At 39.4% G+C, this 23850-nt stretch overlaps 1 protein-coding gene across 11 annotated transcripts in view; it reads right to left on the bottom strand.

The window, feature by feature from the left end:
• FOXP1 (forkhead box P1) overlaps positions 1–23850 on the bottom strand; it is a 589886-nt gene that overhangs the window by 57789 nt on the left and 508247 nt on the right. For all 11 annotated transcript variants that reach the window (XM_064275152.1, XM_064275157.1, XM_064275156.1 and 8 more), the window contains one exon: positions 3273–3377. In XM_064275152.1, the coding sequence (XP_064131222.1) occupies positions 3273–3377 (105 nt within the window). The remainder of the gene's footprint in view (positions 1–3272; positions 3378–23850) is intronic.

Raw genomic sequence — 23850 nt, 5'->3', positions numbered from 1 at the left:
CGCCTCTCTTGGAGGATGTCTGAAGAGTGGACCCAGGAAAGAGATAGTTTCAGAGTCTACAAATCTGGCAATTACAGAAGAAACGCTTGAAACATTACTTCCCGACAACAATGACCCCAAGATGCCATCATTCAAAGCGGCCACATAGTTTTTGTTTCGGCCACAAAAAGGTAGCTTCTCTGTCCAGTTCAATGGAAAATAAAGTTGGTTTCATTAAAGCCAATTATTTCATTTCTCTTTTGACTGTACAGAGATACAGGAAATGTGAATATGCAAGACAACTAACTTATTTTCCACCACATTGGACATGGCCCTGAAACTTGAAGACAACTCTGAATTTCTTTTTTTTACAACCACTCTGGAGAGGAAAATAAAATTCTCAATTTGTCATATACAGACCAATCAATGTATACAACTCAGAAGAGAGAGTATTTTCTTACTTAGCACTCACTCTCCCTTGCTCTGGTAACAATGCTCATTTTTACTTTCTGGAACCAAGTTTCTCATTCCTAGCCCCCATGTGGTTTGTGTGTGGTGAACACTTCCCTCTGCTCTGGAGATGGGCATGTGATGCAAGCCTGACTACATCACCATGATTGGCTCAAAGCTAGGCCACATGACTCATTCTGGGCTAATGAGAGTCTCCCAAGATGTTTCCCAGAACTGTTGGGAAAGAAAAAGATGCAACTCTGAGATTCTTAACCAGTCGCACGTAAGTCTGTCCTCCTCCAGTTCTAATGGGAAAGCCCGAGAATGAAGCCAACCCCAAAGAAAATACAGCTAACAGACAGAAATACAATATTTAATGACCTTGCCCAAGCATCTAGACCCAGCCATGCTTGAAGCTAGCTGCACCACTGGACTTCCTAGTGATAGGAGCCAATACCAGCTCCCAACTTCTTATTCTTTTGCTTAAGCCAATTTATATTGGGTTTCTGTAACTTGTAAATAAAGAACTTTCTGGCAAACACAAGTCAACAAGTGAGTACCAGGAAATAACCAAGTAACAGTAGCAGGTTCATAGTGGGCATTCAGATTCCACTAAGCAAGCATGGACTGAGAACATATCTTGTCATGTGCAAACCACAATATACGATAGATGGTTTCCTATCCAAGAGCCAGACACCTCATATCCTTAGAATAGAAGCGATCTTTCTTATAGGTGTCAACTCTAGGTCCCAATTCTAATGATCTTTTAAAAATAGATTATTGTCTTTAGTGCTAGAAGTGGATTGAAATTATGCTCTGTCCTTGCTGAGGTATACTTATCAAAAAAACAAAGTATGTGTATATATGTGTGCATATATATACGTGTGTGTATGTATTATCTATCTTCCTATCTCAATCTCTCACTCTCACCTGTCAGGCCACATAATAAATGGATTTATAAATTCAGATTACGGTAGAACACTTGAGTCATTCAAGAACCTGAATTAACAAAATGGATCAAATTAGCCTTTTTCTTCCAGGCTCTCAAGCCGACACATCGTAGTGTTGACAGCAGCTCTGTATCGGCCTAGAGCCTTCACCAAAGTCAAGCATATTTATAGATGTTCACTGGCCATTCTACACCTAAGGGAATGTGCACTGTGATATTTACCAAACCTAGCACTGGGGCAGAAAGAGGATTCAGAACTTAAAAGTGATTTCTGCCAAATTTCTTTTTCTCTCATTATATAAATACGATTATTAGGCCAATGATCAGGAAATAACAAAACCGAGATTCCATAATGAGTGATTTATAAAGAGAAAATCAGGAATCACTACACTGAATCAACTTATCAAAAAGCCTGTTGCATAAACAAATAAAATAACTGCGCTTGATCATTATTATATAAAAACCATTTTAGAGACACCTCCTTTTAAAGTCTTATGTACTGGTTTTCAATGATCGTGCAATCCTTGAAGTAAAATGTGGAAGCTAGGAAAAAAATTCACAGGCTTCCATTCATTCATCAAAAACCTATGTTCACTACAATCATTTGCAGATAACACTAGACACATCCCTGAGGGTGGCTTTATTACACTATTTGTATCCAGGTCCATAAAGATACATAGTTTGTACTAACAATATAAAGACCACACAAAATCAGAGACCTGCACGTAAATCAGCCCACATCTGCTTTCTTGGGGCTTGAAGGAGAGAGAAAAGCCATGGGGAGAAGGTGCCCCCGCATCCAATATGTAAACCAACAGGCAACTAGATGTACACAAGTTATACACATTCATGTGTCTGATCATTACATAGGCTTTATACATATATATAATACACAGACACACACAATGTATATTATATATATGTAAAATGTAGCAAAATGTTATATTGAATCCATAGGTCCATGATTCAATATTATGAATATATTTACTTGATGTCAGGGCAGTTCAGCCTAATTTTTTTTTTTTTTTTTTTAAATCAATAAGGTACCATAAAAGGTAAGGGAAATGTTAAGATTCAGTCCAGACGCATTTGGTTCTAACTATGAGAAGATGAACATATTTACCTACAGAGATACTGTTTCAATGTTATAGATCCAAATGGGATAACCTAAGTTTTAGCGATATTTTAAGTAATTGTAGAAATTAAATTTAACTCCATTCTTCCTGTATGGACAAGAATTTGAACCAATGTGAATACCACTATGGAAAGAAAAGCATCAACGTGTCTCGCATTTCTTCTGTTCATAAAGTCATTTACATAACAACGAAGGGGCCCAATCCCTCAAATTCCAATGGGCCAGGAATTGTTACAAAATTAGACACCAATTTCATAAAATTGGAGTTAGTACGTCATCGATTTCATATGTAGGAACAGATTAAAAGTAAAAACGAAATTATTGCAAGTTTAACACTGGGAGAATTTTTTTTTTAATCACTACCAGTCTAAAAACACGGTTAATTATATGCTTTCTAAGTGTATGCAAGCTGCCTTGGGGTTTAAGTCTTTCTCAATACGTACCCTCGGTTGATTTTGTAGCTACTCTTATGACCCTGTTGCCAACCAACAAACGGGTCAGCAGGTCAAATCCGCCAGGCACTCCCTGGAAGCTCTATAGGGCAGCTCTACTCTGTCCTATTGGGTCGCTATGAGTCAGAATTGACTCGACGGCACTGGGTTGGTTTGGGCTTATGACCCTGTGCTAGACCTTGTGATTTAGAGACCACTCTCAAAAAGGAGGTGTAAACCACTCCATCAAAAAGGCATTTTATGAGCAAAAGCATGAACGGTGGGAGGTGATGGCTACATAAGACAAGAGAACAAACACCATTCTTACTTTAGAAATGATGGGAAATCTTCGCATACTGCTTCACAGCCTGGCCACTTGCACACACCATGTCCATAGAGAGGATGGCTATGGGGGTGCTCCTCATGGGACAAACTGAAAGAAAAAACACAGAAGACAAGAGGATGAATTTGTTGCCAAGAACCATCCCACCAGGCAAGGACATAAAAGGCAACTGGACACCAACAAATCTGAGATCTTCTTTTCCCGTGGAATTTACTAATTAATTCTGTACTGTTATTTAAGAGCGAGAGTTAAATTGTACCAAAATTGTCCCAGATGTCAGAGTGGGCAACAACATACAAAGAGGGTTTCACAGGTTTTTGTGGGATGCAAAGCTCTGTACTCAGACTAGACAGATTTTTTTTAAAAAGCTAGAAATGTATCACTTAATCTACACAATGAAAAAGTATACAATCTGTATTTGATTTTGAGATTTTCTTGCTATGCTTTCTACCCAGAATATTGTTTTTTTTCTTCTTCCATTTCCCCAGAAACTGCTTTCATTTTACTAAATGATATATCATTTAGTCTTTTCACAAGTTCATTTTATTCAGCAAAGAACCGTGTCATCAAGTAATGTAGGAAGAAAGCTAACAGTGTGGTAGGAAGACGATATTCCTAGAATTACTGATGTCGAAAGTGAGGGAACACTTGGCGATGAGCAAGAAGGGGTTAACTGTCCAGTGGGGCTCCAATCAATAGGTAATGATTTGGTCAGCAGATCCAAGTCATGGAAAGCTTTGATGGCACCATGTGGTGCTCATGGAAGCACTGTATGTGTTACACTCGCTGATGAACCATACTCTCAAATATTTTCTCTATTAGATTTCTGCATCCAGGCTTCTTTCAGACAAATTATTTTTACAGTCGTTTCCATAATCTTAGATTCCACCAAATAGAAATGTAAAACTAACATTGAAAGCTCTGTTTTATACTCAGGCACATTCCCTTCATGGGCAGGGCGAATTTCTAACTCACTCCGCCACTGGCTCTGCCTGACTTTGAACTTCAAGCACAGTAAACTATGAACGCGTGCACGCATACACATGAAACATGTATTTTGTATTACCATCAGGATGCTAATTCACATATTTTATAGACTCAATTTAAAAAGCATACATACGTGTACAAATGCCCAACTTAAAATTCACCACACTGAGCATATTTTGAACACATAAACTAAAGTGCATTAAGAGTAAACACACAGACACAGAATGACACCTTCATCAGAGACCATTAGGTTTCCCTAAGGCTCCTGAATGACTTTCAAAAATGTAATATAATTTGAAGACAATCATAAGCTATTCAGCCCAAAAATAAGAAAATAAATCTGGAAATAACCACCAAAGTTACAGACAGCTAGTTTGTAGAAGCCCTGAAAGGTGCTCCTCATACAAAGCAGAATGGCACAAGAACTGTACGGTGCCTCTAGTAAGATACATGAAACCCACAAAAAGGATACTCTCTAAGCAGTTAAGAGGGTAAAGTTCCACTGGACCCAAGGAAAAACACTGACTACCTACCCATGTTCAATCTCAATTTTTTTTCATTGAATAAAATAGATATACTACAAAAACAGAATTTTTTAAATTATTGAGAATATCAGAAATTAGAGACCTTCAACGGCACCCAAATTCTCAGATAGTCTGGGAGGGAACAAAATCATTTTAAAAGAGAGCCATTTCTATCATTAGTTTAAAAAAGAATAGAGATGAAGAAAACCTAACCATAATAATTACTGTCCTTAGTAATTTCATTATTTAAATTGAAGTCATAATTTAAAAAAAGTTAATATTTGTTGTAGAAAACTTGGAAAATACAGAAAACACATTTTCCATAATGTGTTTATTTTGTTTATTTTATATACATAATACATAATATTACATAGACATGTATTATATAAACACACACTTTTGACAAGTTAGAAATATTGTTGGCATTTTTTTACTGTGCAACTGATAACTTTTGAACACTACGAAGACCTACAGCATTCCTTCAAACTTACCATAATTTTGTAAATAGTTTCTCATGTTATCAACCAGTCTTTAAAAACCTTACTTACTGATGAGTAATGGTCCATTATGTACCATTTTAGCCCCAGTTATATGCCAAAATTTACCTAACAATTCCTCTATGTTGGACATTACAATTTCCTTAATGTTTCCTGTATTTCTAAATAATGCTATAAATAAAATTTACCAGCCAAATATTGTAGTATAATAGCTGACGTCTGTGAGTACTAAGTTTTAAAATTCACTACGAATATTCTATCAAGCTGTTCTCGTGAAAAATTCCTAACTCTCATACGTATTTTGTGTGATTAATTTAGGAACCAGGAGCCTCACCTATTTAGTCAGGATACAAAATTATGAACTACAAAATGGTTGTTCTACTGTGCTTCCCGGGTTAAGCAAGAGTGTTTTAAATAATAATCATATGAAAGAAAATAATAATGTGGATGGAATAGATAGATGAATGTCTAGCTGGACATTAAACTTGCATGATTTAACATGATGTTTGCTACCTGCCTCCCCCACCCCCTGCCCTTTTTTTTTTTTTGAGGGGGTGTTAACTTAATTGGGTAAGAACCAAGGCCTGAATAGAAAACTACTCTAGGAATTTATTTTTCGTTCAACTTAGTATCATCATTTCGAAGGAAGGACAGATAAAAGCTCACTCAGGCCTGAGAAGGACAACCAGTCTCATCCACCAACTCTACAGAAACTCACAGACAAGTACATATTGACACACTCAGAAGACCTCTTTGAAAAATATGCCTCAATTAAACAAGACTTTTTGTAAGTAAAAGTAAGATCCTATGCTCTTATACAAAAGGTTCAGAATATACTGACTCAGCCGCTGAAGAAACTCCTACACTCCCCTGCCTACCCCACTCCCTCCCACAGGTACTAAAGCCATCCTAGGGATCACTGCCAACATTCTGACATATTATTACTGCTCTGATTGTTTTCTAATGCACTGCAATTTACAAAAATGGAAACATAGTATACATACTATTGTCACATCTAATATATAACTGGATATTAAATATATGTATAAAACCTACTGCTGTTGAGTCGATTCTAACTTATAAGGACCCTATAGGACAGAGTAGACCCACCCCATAGGGTTTCCAAGGAGCGCCTAGTGGATTTGAACTGCTGACGTTTTGGTTAGCAGCTATAGCTCTTAACCACTACGCCACCAGTGCTTCGAAATATACGTATATATATATATTATATATATATATGTATATAAATACATTTACATACCTATACACACACACACAATTGTTTGAAATAAAGTCTTTGACTTTGGAAGAAAAAAGAATAGTTTAGTAGCCGTGTCTCTTTTAAGTTTTTACTCTATGCATTGTTGGCATTTTTTTACTGTGCTATTGATAACTTCTGATATATATACATATAAATCAGGTAGGAAAAAAAAAATCAAGTGCTATGGAAAACTCGGTTTTCAGACTACCATTAGCTCTGACAGTGGCTCTGTGAGTGCCACACACCAACCGCACGTGTGGCCAATCCTCACTCTGGCTTTTCCGTTGTCCTGTAAGAACACCATCAGACAAAACCAGCATGCCCCTGAACAAGAGCTTCTCTGTTCCCTCAGAAAAGTGGAACAAGTATCTATATTCTCACTACCTTTTGGGATTTGCCAAAAGGGACAAGAAGGGCAACAAATGAATAAAAGAATGTTCTTATTAGCTGCTGTTGGCTTGGTCGCCAACTCAAGGTGACCCCACGTACAGTGGAATAAAATGCTGCCTGGTCCTGCATCATACCCATGATCGGTTGCACATCGGACCACTGTGATCTGTAGGATTTTCAGAAGATCACCAGGCCTCTCTTCCTAGTCTGTTTTAGCCTGGAAACACCACTGAAATCTGTTCAGCATCATAGAGCATGCAAGCCTTCCACTGACAGACGGGTGGTAGCTGCGCATGAGATACACTGTCTGGGAAGCAAACTCGGGTGTCCTGCATGGAAGGTGAGAATTCTACCATTAAATCAACGATGCCTTATCAAATTAACTTAGAATTACACTCACAGGATGAAACATGGAAAAAGGATGACTTGAGCCATCTGTGGAAACCCTGCTGGCACATGGCTAAGAGCTACGGCTGCTAACCAAAAGGTCGGCAGTTTGAATCCACCAGGCTCTCCTTGGAAACTCTATGGGGCAGTTCTACTCTGTCCTATGGGGTCGCTATGCGTCAGAATCAACTCAACAGCAACGGGTTTGGTTTTGAGCATCTGTGATCACATCAAGGCCATGAGCCTAACCATTTAAATACATGGTTCAAGGTCAGCTCACCAATGTGGAAAATGTGACCTCTGAAAACCCGCCAAGATCAGTGAAGAATGAAGATGTAGCTGGCTTGTAGAAGATTTAAACAAATTACCCCAAACTGAACTTCTAAATAAAAAGTGTCCCCTCCCTCCCCCCCCCCACACATATTGGGTTGTCTTTGTTTTTAGTATACACTTCCAGGTAGAATATTACTAGGGGCAGAGATATGTTTTAATTATCTCTGAATACTCAGTGCCTCACATCAAATATGACGCCTAGTAAATGTTAGGTGGATTCATGAGTGGACAGACATTAAATACTTACATTGTCCTATTTAATTTCTATGTAGATATAAGCTTAATTGGTGGTTGCCTTTTGTTTTTAATTTATGTTGTGAAAAACAAAAATGATGCCGATCTACAGGACCAGAAAGTGTTTTGGTACTTGCTACTATTTACTTTTATTCCAAATACATGCAACACAATAATATGCAATCAAGAAAAGCCAGTTGATTTAAGTTTCTCTTGATAATCCTTGATATGTATAAATTAAACATAACTCTCACACGAGAAAGGTGACAGCGTTTCAGATTCGGAACACTCAATTTGCCACAGAAAATATCATTACATATAGATATGTAATAATAGTTACTGATCTTACATGACACTAAATACAGTATACACTCAGTATGGCGTAATGGTATCATTCTCAATGACATTTAATTTTTTTGTTCTTGTTGATCTATTTACCAGTTCTGTCTGTATCTAAGTATACCAGCCACATTGAGACTGGAGAAACCCCTCAATTGATTGCCTGGAAACAAGTTTTAAGCCTTGAACTGAAACTACCCCATGAAGTCATCTTTAAAGTAAACAATACTTCAGCTCCTTTAATAAAAAATGTTTACCTTGAATATTATGCTCTTTTAAAGAATTATCTATAGGAGATTAAATGGACAACAGTCACTCTAAAACACAGATGAGAATTTTAAGGAGCAGAGAGTCTAGGTTAACCATGGTAATGAAAAAATACGGATGAGGATAAGGAGAATGGAGACCCAAGGTGAAGTATGTAACCACTGCCACTGAACAGTAGGTGTAAAAATTGTTGAATGAGTATGTTTTGTTTCTATTTCCACACACACAAAAATTAATAATAAAAAAGTGTACCAGCCAGAAGCCTTAACTTCCACACCAACCTCGCCTTCCAGAAGGCTTTATATAATGGTTATGGTTCCCCACTATGCCATTCCCAAGTTCACTACTTGACCAGAATGTGAAACCCGTATCACTGACTTCGCCTGCTAAAACTAAGGACAACTCATCACATTTTCAGTTTGTACTCTTTAGTGGTCCTTACACCACTAGCCATAGAGCCTAATTTTCCTGGTTTTTTAACCAAGAGAGGAATTTGTGAAGAAGAGGTCTTGCTATATTCCAAGACATTTCCTGCCATCTTAAAACGGCACCTTTCCTTACACCTGAGTGTGCGTTCTCAGCGTTCCGAGTCATCGTGTCTGTCTCCAAGTCTCCCCTTAATCTGTGATTTCCCTTTTCAAAATCGGCCTCTCTTTTTCTTCCTCTCAATTTTTAATTGATCTGTAGTAAAAGACTACAACGATGTCCATTCAGGTTTTCCCTCTTTCCTCACTCCCCAAAAAGAAAATCATGCCCAAATTATAAATTGTATTTTATGTCACTGGAATGTTATTTGATAAATTATGAATCACTATGTTGGTTGTTTTTCAATAACTGCAAGTTGTGAAAATTAATTTTTTTAACATCATGAGATAAAATCTAAAATTTCATTGATTAAGGGGAGGGTTGCAGAGCTGATTATTGTAATCGCTGTCAGTAAGTTGTACATCTGTAAAGAGTTGAATTAGCAAAAACAAACAAACAGGCAATCAAACATCAGACAGGAAAACAGTCTGGGGATTCCTCAAAAAGTTAAACATAGAATTACTATACCAAAAAACCCAAACCCACTGCCATCGAGTCCATTCCGACTCATAGCAACCCTGCAGGACAGAGTATAACTGCCCCATAGAGTTTCCAAGGAGTGCCTGGCAGATTCGAACTGCCGACCTCTCGGTTAGCAGCTGTAGCACTTAACCACTACTCCACCAACCTAGCAAGTCCACTCCTAGGTATATACCCAAAAGACCTGAAAGCAGAGGCTCAAACAGATACTTGCACAACACCAACGTTCACTGCAGCATTATTCACAACAGCCAAAAGGTAGAAACAAGCCAAGAGTCTACGAACGGATGAACGGAAAAATAAAATGTGATATACACAACAGAATATTATGCAGCCATGAAGAGAAATGAAATTCTGACATATTCCATAACATGGATGAACCTTGAAAACATTATCCTAAGTGAAGTGAGTCAGTCACAAAGGACAAAGACTGTATGATCTGACTTACAGGAAATATCTAGAATAGGCGAATGTACAGAGGCAAAAGTTCGTTAGTGGTTACTAAGGGCAGGAGGGAGGAGGGGAAGGGAGAGGGCACTGAGTTTCTCTTAAGGGTGTTAAAAAATCTGGAAATGGGAGAGCGGTGACGGTTGTACAATGTGGTGAACGTAATTAACGCCACTGAACTGTACATGTAAAAAATGTTGAAATGGCAAATGTTTTGTTATATATAATTTTACCACAATAAAACTAACATCAAGCAAAGATCTTGGCAAACAGAGATTCTTCAATAAATCCTAAAAAAAAATAATGTCACAATCCACCCATTTAAAGTGTATAATGCCATGGTTTTTAGTCAATTCACAGAGCTGTGCGACCATCACCAGAATCTAATTTTAGAACATTTTCATCGCCCCCAAAGCAAGCCTCACTAGCAGTCACTCTCCATTTCCCCCCCACCCCCAGCCCCTGGCAACCACTAACCTACTTTCTGTCTCTAAAGACTTCTCTCTTCTGGATATCCCATATAAATGGAATCATACAGGATGTAGTCTCTGACCAGCTTCTTTCACTTAGTATAACTATGTTTTCAAGGTTCATTTATATGGTAATATGTGTCAGTACTTCATTCTTGTTTATTGCCAAATAATATTTCAGTGAATGTATATGCCATATTTATTCATTTATCAGATGATGGACATTTGGGTTGTTTCTACTTATTGGCTATTACGAATAATTCTGCTATGCACATTCTGTGTAGACCTACGTTTTCACTGCTCTTGGGTGTATACTTAGGAGTGGAACTCATGGGTCATAGGAGCCCTGGTGGCACACTGGTTAAGTGTTTGGCTGTCAACCAAAAGATGCAGTTCAAATCTACCACCACTCCTTGGAAACTTTACGGGGCAGCTCTACTCTGTCCTATAGGGCTGCCACGAGTCGGAATTAACTCGACGGCAATGGGTTTCTTTGTTTTTTGCATAGTATCTTAGGAGCCCTGGGTAGCTCTGTGGTTAAGAGCTTAGCTGCTAACCAAAAGGTCAGCAGTTTGAATCCATCAGCTGCTCCCTGGAAACACTATGGGGCAGTTCTACTCTGTCCTCTACGGTCGTTGTGTGTCAGAATCAACTCTATAGCAACAGGTTTGGTTTTCTGGTTTCAGATAGTATGTTACATATACTATTTTGAGGAACCGCCAGACTGTTTTGCAAAATAGCCGCACAATTATATCTTCTCCCCACCAACGACATGTGAGGGTTCCACTGTCCTACTAATACCTGTTACTGTCTGGCTTTTTGATTTCAGCCATCCCAGTGATGTGAAGTGTTACCTTATTATGCTTTCCGTTTGCATTCCCTTAATGACTAATGATCCTGAGCGTCTTTTCATGTGCTTATTGGCCATTTGTATATTTTCCTTGAAGAAATGCCTATTCATATGCTTTGCTCATTTTTAAATTGTCTCTTTATTTGTAAGTGTTCCTCATACATTCTGGATTAAAAAAAACCATTGCTGCTGAGTCGACTCCAGCTCATGGTGACCCTGTAAGGACAAAGCGGAACTGCTCCACAGGGTTTCCAAGGCTGCAATCTTCACAGAAGCAGACTGCCACATCTTGCTTCCATGGAGCTGGCTGGTGGTTTGAACCACTGATCTTTCAGCTAGCAGCTGAGCGCTTAACCACTGCACCACTAGGGCTCATTAGATTCTGCACAGTAGACCCTTATACATGTTTTGCAAATATTTTCTCCCCTTCTGTTAGCTTTTCACTTTCTTAACAGTACCCTTTGATGCACAAAGTGTTTAATTTTGATCAAATCCAATTTATTTATCTATCATGTGTCCTTTTGGTACCATATATAAGAAACTGTTGCCTAATACAAGGCATTGTAGACATATTCCTATGTTTTCTTTTAAACGTTCTATTTTTTTTTTTTTTTTATAGTTTTAGCTCTTATGTTTAAGTCCATGATCTATTTTGAGGTAACTTTTATATATGATGTGAGGCAGAGGTCCAATCCATTGTTCTGCATGATGTTCCAGTACCATTTTTTGAAAGGACTATTCTATCTCCCATTGAATTGTCTTGGCACCCTTCTCAAAAAATCAACTGAATATAAATGTAAGGGTTAGGCTATATTTTTTATCCCATTTTACTAGATTTCTTTTTTTCCCATCATATTGCTGGAGTTCTCAAAATAATTTATAGTTAAGTTATAAAGTAACTTTTGGATTTGCATTAAAATATAAAATAATTTGGTAAAATTTGATGGGGGAGCAGAAATAAATTTTAAATAAAAATAAAAGCTTGGCAACAAAAACTTTTGAAGAATGAGTGCCTTGGAGCAACTTTGCTTCCAAGATCCCGTTGATCCTTTGTGCATGAAAAATCTCTGCAGAACGTGCTTAACGTGTAAACGGAGTATAACTTAACTTCTGACTGAAGGCCAACACCATTTCTATCCAGAGAGGACAGAGAGCTTAGCTCATGGTGACCTCATTTCTCACTACAGTTGTGCTGAATAAGCGGGAACGTTGCAAGTCACTCACCTGCCCAGGCCTTTTATTTCCTCATCTAGAAAACTGAAGGGAACCACACAAGATGGCCTGTGTTGCCCCTCCCAGTGGTAAAACCTCCACCAATCTTGCCTCAAGGATATGCAGATGAACCAGGGAGTAGGCACAAATGACTGACCCATCTTGTTACTGACAAGACGAACAGAGGGTAGGTGTATAATGAATACTGGATGAAGAAATGAGTATGGCTTTGCTTTTCTGTTAGGAGTAATGGTGTCCATATCGTTGCCATGGAACAGGAAGTTGGTTGCTACTCTCTTCTAATCCACCCTCCACCCACTGCAAATACACCAAAAAGTACAACTAATCCCCTTTCCTGTCTCCTTTGACTTAGAAGCTGTTCTGCCTCCCTCCCTTCTACACTAGTTACCTCCATTCCTACCATTAGGCCTTTCATTAAGCTAGCCAAAATTTATGGAACTCCTGACCCCGAGACAGGCACCCAGGATCCTAATGATGAAGACACGATTGCTGACAAATTACTTCTGAGGCTCCTTATTGCTTAAGTCTCTCTGTCTTCTTTCCAACGTCTTTGGTCTCCTGTTCAAAGGTGCATGCTTCTTTCTGTCCACCCAATTAACGCTGTCAGCCACAAAATCCTCCCCCCTCAGCCATCACTGCCTATGATTTTGGCTGGGAGGCAAAAGACTGCTCATTTCCAGCCAAAACATTAATTTTTTGTGACCTAAAACCATTCCAGATACCTCAGGTTTCCAGAAAGCTGGCTCCCTTGATACGGTTTCAGGACAATCAATAAAAAGCGTCTTCCACTAAAACTGTGATTATAACAATGGCAGGTGTCAAGGGAAGCCACTTAGTATATTAAAGCTTTCTTCTTTTTTTATTTGCTAAATTCTTTAATAATAATATGAGTCGGAATCGACTCGACAGCACTGGGTTTGTTTTTTTTTAATACAAAAACGATCCTACTTTCTCTTTTCTCTCTCATAACTTTTAATTTCCTATCGAATTTCTTTTTACTCTACTTTGCCACCATCTCCTACTTTTAATGAGATATTCAGTACCATAACAGGAATTTTTACATTTGATTATAAAAGTATGAATCTGAGTCCAAATTATTTCAGTGATGAGTTCATATCTGAAAATATAATCAGACTTTCAGTTTTTTATTCTAATATTTTTTTCAAAAAAGGATAAAAGGTATCTGTGATAGATACAATATGTCCACTTGAATGAATGCTCAGCCACACAGAAAGATACCCAACGAGGGGAACTGGCCTTGGAATCTGTCCACAGCTGATTTCATAAAGAAGAGCAATGTACAGTCACATTAGCAAAAGCGATGATTACTTAAATGCCTAGTGCAATTTTCCACTTTAGAGTTTATTCTTCTGATTCGTCTCAGACTACTGTGTATCTACTCAAAATCGGCTGGAAGTCAAACCGCAGTCTCTTGCAGAAAGTAAAACGACAGGTCAAGTTTCATTGTGTTTTCATATGTGGCATGGGGGGTGGAGAGGGAGGTTATATACCTGTTTGAATAAGCGCAAATGATATGTGGGAACAGGATAAATACAGATGTGAGCACTGCACCTTCTTTCCTCATAGCTTTGTAACAACGACCTTTCTCCTTGAACTTTCACTGAAAACACTGAGACACAGATTTCCACACTGAAGCTTCCCAGACAACAGAGACAGCATATTTCTAGCACGTTGCTGTTAGCTGCCATGGAGTTGGCCCCAAACTCACCATGACCCCAGGCACGACGGGACAAAATTGTTGCCCGGTCCTGCACCACTCGCATGATCAGTCGTGGATCAGATCATTGTGATCCACAGGGTTTCCACTGGCCAATTTTTGGAAGTAGGTTGCCAGGCCTTTCTTCCTTGTCCATCTTAATCTGGAAGCTCCACTGAAACCTGTCCCACATCATAGCAACAGGCAAGCCTCCACTGACAGACGAGTGGTAGCTCTGCATGAGGTGCACCGGCTGGGACTCGAACCCAGGTCTCCTGCAAGGAAGGTAAGAACTCTACCACTGAACCACCAATGCCTTACTTAGTAGTCCCTGGGCAGTGCAAACAGTTAACACACTTGGCTGCTAATCAATAAGTTAGAGGTTCGAATCCACCCAGAGCTGCCTCAGAACAAACGCCTGGTGATATACTGCCCAAAAATCAGACACTGAAAAATCTATGGAGCACAGTTCTACCCTGACACACACGGAGTCACCACGAGTCAGAATCGACTAGACTGGTTTTATTTATTTCTAGCCTACAGCCTTTAAATTTGATTTTCACTCATCACAGAAATACCCCATTCTACATGTTTATTAATCAGTTTTCCAAAAGTCAGTTGCCAATGGGTTCTAAGATCACACCACAAATACTAGAGTTTATTAAAGTCTATTAAAGAACCGACCCTAGAGTTTTTCTAAAACTGTAACAAACATGCACGCTTCTCTCTTCCTCTCTCATGCAGTGAATCCTTGACTTTCCTTCCCCATACGCTCATCATCTTAATTTTCTGCTGCTTTTCAAATCATGTTTAATTAGAGGATTTCACGTTCCCTCGTGATATGATATTCACGCATAGAACTTGCAATTGGAGTGATGGTGAATTAGTCTATTAAATGCCAGATCTGTGCTTTTAAACAATGATGGAGATTATTGTTATTATTGTTATTATCTGCTCTAGGTATTACGCCTCACTTTACATGTGAAACACAAGCTAGTAACCATTTGAGTCCAGGGTTTTTTTAAACTGGAAATTATCCTGATAGGAATACAAGGTTATCTTTCTGCAATGGTGCTCAGGGTGTGGCCCACTAGTGGTAGGCTAGGCAAGTGTGAAAGGTCTACAGATAACTCTCATTTTCACAGTTATGGATTCATGCTATGTACACACACACACACACACACAAAATGACTAGTACACCAGATTCATGAGTTTGCAGATGGAACTGATATGAAACTTATTTGTGTTAGCTAAGTTTTAGAAAAATGTTAAGTAACTGGTAATAACAGTTGTCTACAGATACAGCAAAAATGAAAGCAGGTGAATGACTCAAAGCATGCTGACCAGGTCTAAAAGCTTGCAAGAATTGTGTCTAAAGGTAAAGACACAAAGTCTTCCTTTTCCACTGCTATTCTTAAAGTAGTACTTCTCAGAATTTCTTCTGGATATAAATCACCTGGAGATCTTTGTAACAGGCAGGTTCTGATTCAGTAGGTCTGGGGTGGGGCCCACGTGGTGCAAGTCTAACAAGCTTCTGGATGATGGCAATGCTGGTGGGCCATGGACCACAACTTGAATACTAAGGGTCTTGGGAGACGCCTGTTCTGTATTTGACATAAATATGAATGTGCTTAAAGAAAGCATATATGAGGTGCCCTCTTATAAATTGTGGGTTGAAAGGCAAGTTAGAGATGGATAAATAGGAAAAGTGGTCAAAACCCAACCAAATCCGTTGCCATCGAGTTGATTCAGACTCATAAAGATCCTGTAGGACGGGGTAGAACTGCCCCACAGGGTTTCCAAGGAGTTCCTGGTGGATTCAAACTGCCAACCTTTTGGTTAGCAGCCGTAGAACTTAACCACACTGGGCGATCCCACCAAACGTAAAAATGCTTGCTGTCCCAAAGTTATTTAAGAATTACACGCAAGGATATTTTATTAACTATGGCAAAACAGGTAAGACTGAAGGAAGTTAGCGCAGGGAAAAGGTCATTCTCTGTTTCCGTTTAACAAACACCAATTTTATTTTAGCACAGATCTGCTGAACGATGTGCAGCCCTAGTGGTGCAGTGGTTAAGAGCTTGGCTGCTAACCAAAATGTCAGCAGTTCGAATTCACCAGCTGCTTCTTGGAAACACTATGAGGCAGTTCTATTCTGTCCTATAGGGTTGCTATGAGTCAGAATTGACTCAACAGCAATGGGTTTACGGGTTGAGTGATTTGGTCAAATAGTGGCTGCCAGTTATTAATCTGGAATATTCCGGTGTAAATGGCTGAGTCAATGCGTTTGACAGAACCTCAAAACTTCACAGTTCCCAAACTCTAGGTCACCCTTAGGTGTCCTCTAAGCTGGGCTGGTCCCCTGAACAGAGCACAGCAGTACATATGCTCAGATAAGGTCTTAAGTCAACTTTTTAGGAAGGTAAGTGGTAGCTTTGGGCTTTTCTAGGCAACTAGGGTATACCATGTAAGCAGAGCTGTGGTCCCTTTGGCATAGTACTATAATCAACCAAGGTCCCTCTCGCCAGCCAAAAGAAGGAATTCTAGATCAAAACATCCTAGCATGTGATAGGCTCGCATTCATTGATGATCTGCACAATGTCAGGCTGTGCAAAGATGCAGAGTTTTAAATAACTGTAGATTTATTTTAATTTTGTATTACACAAAAAATATAGCTAGCATCTCTGACCTGATTTTATAGACAGCATTTCTTGATTTAAAAAATATATAATTGATATCATAGATAAATTTATATCATTAGATTGTTTTAGTATTATAGGTAAATATATATTTAATACATAATTATATATTAACATAATAATATAAACCTATTGTTTTAGACATTCTCTATAAATAATAATTATAAATGTAAAAACATTGTTCTATAGTATAAGATACTTCATTAAGACCAAGGTGGAACCTTATCCATACGTTAGCGGAAGCAACAACACCCAGAAAACCAATATATAAAGAATATAAATAGTAATATAAGCGGATATGGCAAACACCTTGACAATGGGGCACATACTCAAAATGCCTTAAGTTTGGGAACTCAAAAGCTCAAGGAGATCCACTGTGCAACTAGATTAACCCAGTGGCAAATCTCTGAGGACACATGTTAATTTGAATTTGCAATGGGGAAGCAGGAGTCTCAGGATCGTCAGCACCACAGCGCAGTTTGCCTAGTGCTTTTAGGACCACACCAACTCCTCACTTATTGATATGATTAGGTTCCAAAGACCAGGTTGTTGTGCAAAAATTACTGTTACACAAAAATGGAGAGTGATCACATCAGATCACAAAACTGAGGGTGACTACATCATTCCATAACTGCCAATGTACATCATTATATAACTACCAAACCACTGAGGATCATGGCTCAGCCAAGTTGACATATAACCTTAACCATCACAGCCAGCATCACTCTCGCCTCGCACTTCAATGTTCTTTACTGCCAGACATATGTCATTAATGTGCAAAATAGTCAGAAAGATTTTTTTTACCATCGTCATAAATACGAAACAACAGATGATGAGATAGTAAGTGAGAAGTGGGTGTAGAACCAATCTATCAATCATTCAAAATCTAGGAGCCACTCCGCTGTAGGCAATTTAAGTGACTAGAAATTGGCTGCTTTCCAATGCCAAGAGCCTAAGGCTGGGTGCCACGATAGGTAGTAAGTTTGGTACTTTCTTTCTTCACCAACCACATCACCAATCTGCCCTATGTCTTTTTCAGCTACACTGGGTAAAACGTGCCATCTTGACTGCCCAGCGCCAGAAGCGTACAGCATAGCAGGACAATAGCCTTAGTACCTGAGGCTGGCTGGTGCATTCTGACCAATCACAAACATACAGCAGATGCTGACAAAGACAGAATGCCTGTGTTTTCATTAAGATGAGTGAAGAATGAATACCAAGGAAAAGAACAGGAAGAGGCAGCGGTCCACCTTTCCTTTCTGACACCAGTCAGGGCTCTCCTGAGTTTGTAACTAAGAGTTTACCACTGGTCGGTCACATTAACACTGGGATTTCGTTAAGGAAACAGAATGCTTTCCAAAGAGTGGCTGTAATCAACACAGACTTAGGGACCACTAATCCAAAAGTTATTAACACCATTAGGCAGGCATGCTCCTTATGTCAATGCAATATGTTTGCACTAGTGAGTCCAAGGCCCATGTGGAACTTCGTCCATATAGTAGGGGAACTGACCACACCCAGAAAACCAAAGGGCAAAAACAAAAGTTTCAATATTAACACTTCTTATTTAATTATTCTCCAATACTCTATGGGATTATCAGCACAAAACTTCCAAGAGTTATGTTATATCCCAGAACCGAAAGAAACATGTATCTAATCATGGCGACCAGATAAGAAAGCAATAGATAGAGGGACAAACCAAACCAAACCCACTGCCATTGATTCTGACTCAGTGACCCTACAGGACAGACCAGAACTGCCTCATAGGGTTTACACAGCTGTAATCTTTATGTTTTTAATCTTTACAGAAGACGACTGCCACATCTTCCTCCCACAAAATAGCTGGTGGGTTTGAACCATGGACCTTTTGGTTAGCTTTAACCACTGTACCAACAGGGCTCCAGATTGAGAGACAAGTGAGCTAAAGATACAAAGTAGATCAAAACCATTAGACACTTGCTTTTATGTTTCCTTGGATTACTCCCTAAATAAAAAACGAAACCAAACCCATTGTTGTTCAGTCGATTCCGAATCATAGCGACCCTACAGGGCATGGTAGAACTGCCCCACAGGGTTTCCAAGGAGCAGCTGGTGGACTCAAACTGCCAAACTTTTGGTTAGCAGCCGTAACTCTTAACCACTGTACTCTCTACTTTATGCAATTACTTTTATTTTTCTGTAGTACAAGATGCTTCACTAATGTTCATGAGATTTCACTCTTCTCTATCCCTAAGAGCCAGGATGCTATTAAAAGGTTAATATGCTCAGTTGCTAACCAAAAGGTTGGAGATTTGAGTCCACCCTAAGAGGCACCTCAGAGGAAAGGTCTGGCAATCTACTTCTGAAAAATCAGCCTCTGAAAACCCTAATGAGCACAGTTCTACTCTGACACACATGGGGTCTCCATGAGCCAGAATTAACTTGACGGTGACGGATTTATCCCTAATTCAGCAGGTTTTATTAAACAGCTACTTTGCGATAAGCATCCTGTCGGGTTCCTAGATCTGAGTCTCCAAACTGGGATAAATAACAAGATCCACAAGTGGGTGGTACAATGTAAGAATTTCTGTATATATACACATATGTGCGTACATGTGTTAACAATCTCATTCTCTTGGTCTCTAATTTTTGTAATATAGGTAACATATTACTATGTTAGAACATGTATCTTACTTATCAATAAAGATAGATAGGGATGCATAGTCAAAAATTTTTTATATTCATCAGATACACAACCAAGTTAAGTTTGGAGGGTCGCTGGTAACGACTGTGACTATGAATAAACTCTTTTCCTCTCTGGAATCGTTCAGCTCAATTCTCCTCCAGTTGGGGAGAGAGAGATAATTAAACAGATGGCTGGAACATAAAGCACTGAAATATCTGATCAGGGCCTTGAAGTACCAGTAGGAGCTCAGAGGGACACTGGAACACTTTTAGGCATAAAAAAAACTCATGAAGACAAAACCAACGATTTAAAGGTGAACACAAGCAATGTTTAAAAAGAATCCTGTTCTAGAAAATAGACTACATTGGGCTGTATTCTTGTAGAATTTTTCTGTTTGCAAGGATGGTCTCTGGGAGGTTATCAGAAATGTTTATTCTCAGGACCCCACCCCTGACTCCTGGGTGAAGGGCCTGGCAATCTGTGTTTTAGCAAGCCCTGCAGGTGATTCTGATGCAAGCTAAAGGCCGAGAAACACTCTTCTCAGAAACTATAATTTTCTCCATTTTTGGGAGCATCTGCGGTATTAACAAACGCTAATTAGGTACTTCTACAGCATCTGTGCCCAAATGTGGGCAAACACGTAGCTACTCTTAATTTCTTCTCTGGGTCCGTTTGTTTCTTGTGCTTTGAATGGGAAGGTTCACCTTTTTCTGAACATTTCATCTAGTCTCTGCATTGACGTTGGGCATGCCAGGGTGACTGTGCCAGCTGATAGGGTACAAATGACAAGAGAGATGAGAGATGGAACCTTTCCTACATGGAGCCCCATGTGTGCTAAAATCTCACATGAGGCATATGTGGGGGGAAAAACACGTACACTGTGATATTCCGCTAGTGCTCATACTGGTTTTTAACAAATCATACACCCTACTGCATTTTGTATACACTAAATGCTCAATAAGTGTTGTTCGAATGAATGAAAGTCTTTAATAATAATTAGCAAGAAATCGTTAATATTTATAGAGTACCTGCTATGTGCCTGCATTAAAATATGTTAACTCATTTAATCCTCACATTTAAACTGTAAGGGATGATTTGGTGTCATACCCATTTCCCAAAAGGAAAATGGAGGTAAGCAAAGATTAGGTAATTTGTGTAAGTGGGCAGCCTGGACTGGAATGCAGGCAGTCCAGCTCCAGAACCCACACTCATAACCACTCAACACACAGCGACGCCCACGTGCAATCAGCTGTGGGCCATGATGCAGGAAAACATGTTCTACTTTTGGCCCTACCTCAGGGCCTTTGTTTTTGCTATGCCCTCAGCCTGGTGGGCTCTTCCCCCACTTCTTCATGTCTGTGTAAGGGGCACCTGCTCAGAGAAGCTTTGCCAGGCCCATCTATTTTAAATAGCAAACTTGTCCCCACCCTTCCCTGCTTTGTTCCCGCACCGCTCCCCCACCAGCTTATTTGTATCTGTCTTTATGTTATGTAATTATTTGTTCTATTTCTCTTCTATTGCAATATCAGCTCCATGGGGACAGGCTTGGTCTGTTGTGTTCACAGTTATATCCTCAGAGCTGAAAACAGCACCTGAAACATGCTTAGAAGTTTGTAAGTTTCTGCAGGATGAATGGATACACGCTGGTACTGTGAAGTGATTTCTGTCCTGTTGAGGAACACACTTCTGTAGAACTCTGAACAACGTCCCATTTGTCCTTGTTAAGTTACTTTTTACTGCTGTCTGTGCCATCTTCTAATTTATTCAAACGCCACTGGATTCTTTCAGCTTTTGGCGTCAATTTTTTTCTAATTAAAGCAAATTGCCATTTATTTCTCACACTGATCTTTAACACGAGACATCTTGTTCTTGCCGTAAATATGACTCATATGGGAAAATGTAAGTTGAATATAGGGGCTGATATGTACCAGAATGTTTCCATCAATACTTCAGATAGAAAAGTGGAGACAGAGTCCTTACTGCAGATGCCTGCCTGAGTCTACGGTCTACAGTAATCATTTCCACAGAGTATTAACCTTCTGGATGCCTGACCTGATATTCCACCAGATGACTCAAATGGTCCTCTTAAAAGCAAACACCACATCATTTACACAAACACTTTAGGGTTTTCTTTCCTTTTGCCATAATATACCTTCAAACACTTTAAACATTCAAAATCCATATGTAAAATACATATACCCAAAAAATCCTTCAAAGATATACCTCAAAGAAATTTAAAAAAAAGAGGGAGAAAGAAAAAAAGACATTAGTTTGTGGAATGACTTCCTTGAATACTCTAAAATAAAATCTGAAGGTCGTGTGTCTCTTTGTTTAGGGAAGTCTTACAGGTAGTATAAATATCATCAGCTACAGTTGCTATGGGGTCTGCTTGTTTACCAAACAAGAACACAAATAGTTACACAAAAGCACAACAACATTTGGGTGTATAAATGGAGAAGGGGCTTTGCATCCTGGTAAATTTTCCAAAGTGCTTTTTAAAATATCCCTATTTTTCACCTTATTCACTGGCAAATCCTGTTTGCTTGACTCTCCTTTTGCATTCTAACACCTCCAGCAAATGTTTTGCTCTCACATTGCTGAGGTTGATCGATTTTTTTTCCCCTTTTTTATTTTAAGTTGGAAAACTAAAATATTAGGCCAACAATCCAAACTGTACAACAAAAATAGTTTTTGCAACTAAAACCAAGGGGGGAAAAAAAGAACAACAGAAACCACATAGTTTATAGAGGAATTCTAGTACAGGCACGTAGTCCTTACATTGAGTTAATCCTTGAACAATCACCCAGAAAGGTCTGTACTTTGTTGTGTTGTTTTTTTTTTTAACTGACTTTCTATAAACCGAGGGTGTTTCATGCACCAGAATTATACCTGCTGAGTTAACCATGTGCTTGTGAGAATGAAGGAGGAAGAGAGGAAACCAGCAAAGCTGTGCTGGCATTTCTTCTCAGTTGAATGTTAGTGTGTACATGCACTGTGTACGCACACTGTAACTCAGATCTACAACCAAACTACAGAAGAGGCTGGTGCTAGCCGAAGCCTCCGTTTCACACTACATTGACCACAGTACCCACAAGGCACAGCTTCGATGCCTTTCTATGAATGGGACAGATTGCCATATGGATGAAGACACTAAACAAGCTGTACAACTCTTGGTGACATGTGCCCAGGGGACCGTCCCATATTAACACCACCTGGGCTATAGCAATTGTGCTCTGTATGTGCGGTGGCACCGAGGATCCCATCAGGATGTGATTTTAAGTACTCACCAAAAGGGAAAATTACAGTTAAGAGAATTCTCTGGCTAGCGTATCTGTTGCTCAATTCCCAAAATAGTTCCCCCAAGGAATGGTTATCTTCTGTATTCACACAGGCAGAAATGACAAGCTGGAACACATATTAACAATTTCCCTTTGTGAGCTTCCTCTATTGTTTTAATGAGGAGAATATACTTTATAATATACTTAGGCCTTGACTGATTACCAAGGGGGGTGGAATAAAGAACTTTAGGAGTGCCGTACATATGTAATGCCTTCATTTGCATTACCCAAGTGAGCTGCAGTGTGGCAGCTCCCCAGGAAAGAGCTATGGAGCCGACTTCGGGGTAACACCAGCACAAAAAAGCATCTTTCTAAACCCTGAAAAACAGCTACACGTTTCTATTTAAGCCTCTTGCATAGGCATCTCCATGCCTCCGCCCCGGCCCCATCACCTGGCCCATTATTGGAATAAGAACATGGGTGTCCCAGTCATCATTTAAGATGACAGAACAACACCAGGACTTTTCCAGGCCACATGGCCTTCCCTAGACCCTTGGCTTCCCTTTCCACTTTTGAATGCTGCCAAAGAAAATTTTCTATTCATTTCATCCTAAGGGGTAAGTGGGTGCATTTCAATAAGAACCCTTCACAGGTAGAAGTGCAAAACTCAGTACCATCGCCAATGCTGTGGGTTCCCAAAGATCTGGTTCCCACTGTTCACCTGCCACACACGTCCTCGGTGCAGAAAAAGTGCAGAGAAACAAAGCTGGTGGGTATGTGGGAGGAGGGGGCAGGCCCTTCCATACGAGCACAAACACCAGTAAAATGGTCGGGTGCCAAACAGGGATTTGGCAGAGAAACCATGAGAGCATCCAGCAACACATCAGCCAACAATGTTTACCCTATATAGGGTGAGAGAA

Source organism: Loxodonta africana, chromosome 22 (assembly GCF_030014295.1).
Source record: "Loxodonta africana isolate mLoxAfr1 chromosome 22, mLoxAfr1.hap2, whole genome shotgun sequence".
In the NCBI taxonomy this organism is placed as follows: domain Eukaryota; kingdom Metazoa; phylum Chordata; class Mammalia; order Proboscidea; family Elephantidae; genus Loxodonta; species Loxodonta africana.
The sequence above is the reverse complement of the archived record's forward strand: the minus strand, read 5'-3'. Positions and strand labels throughout refer to the sequence as shown.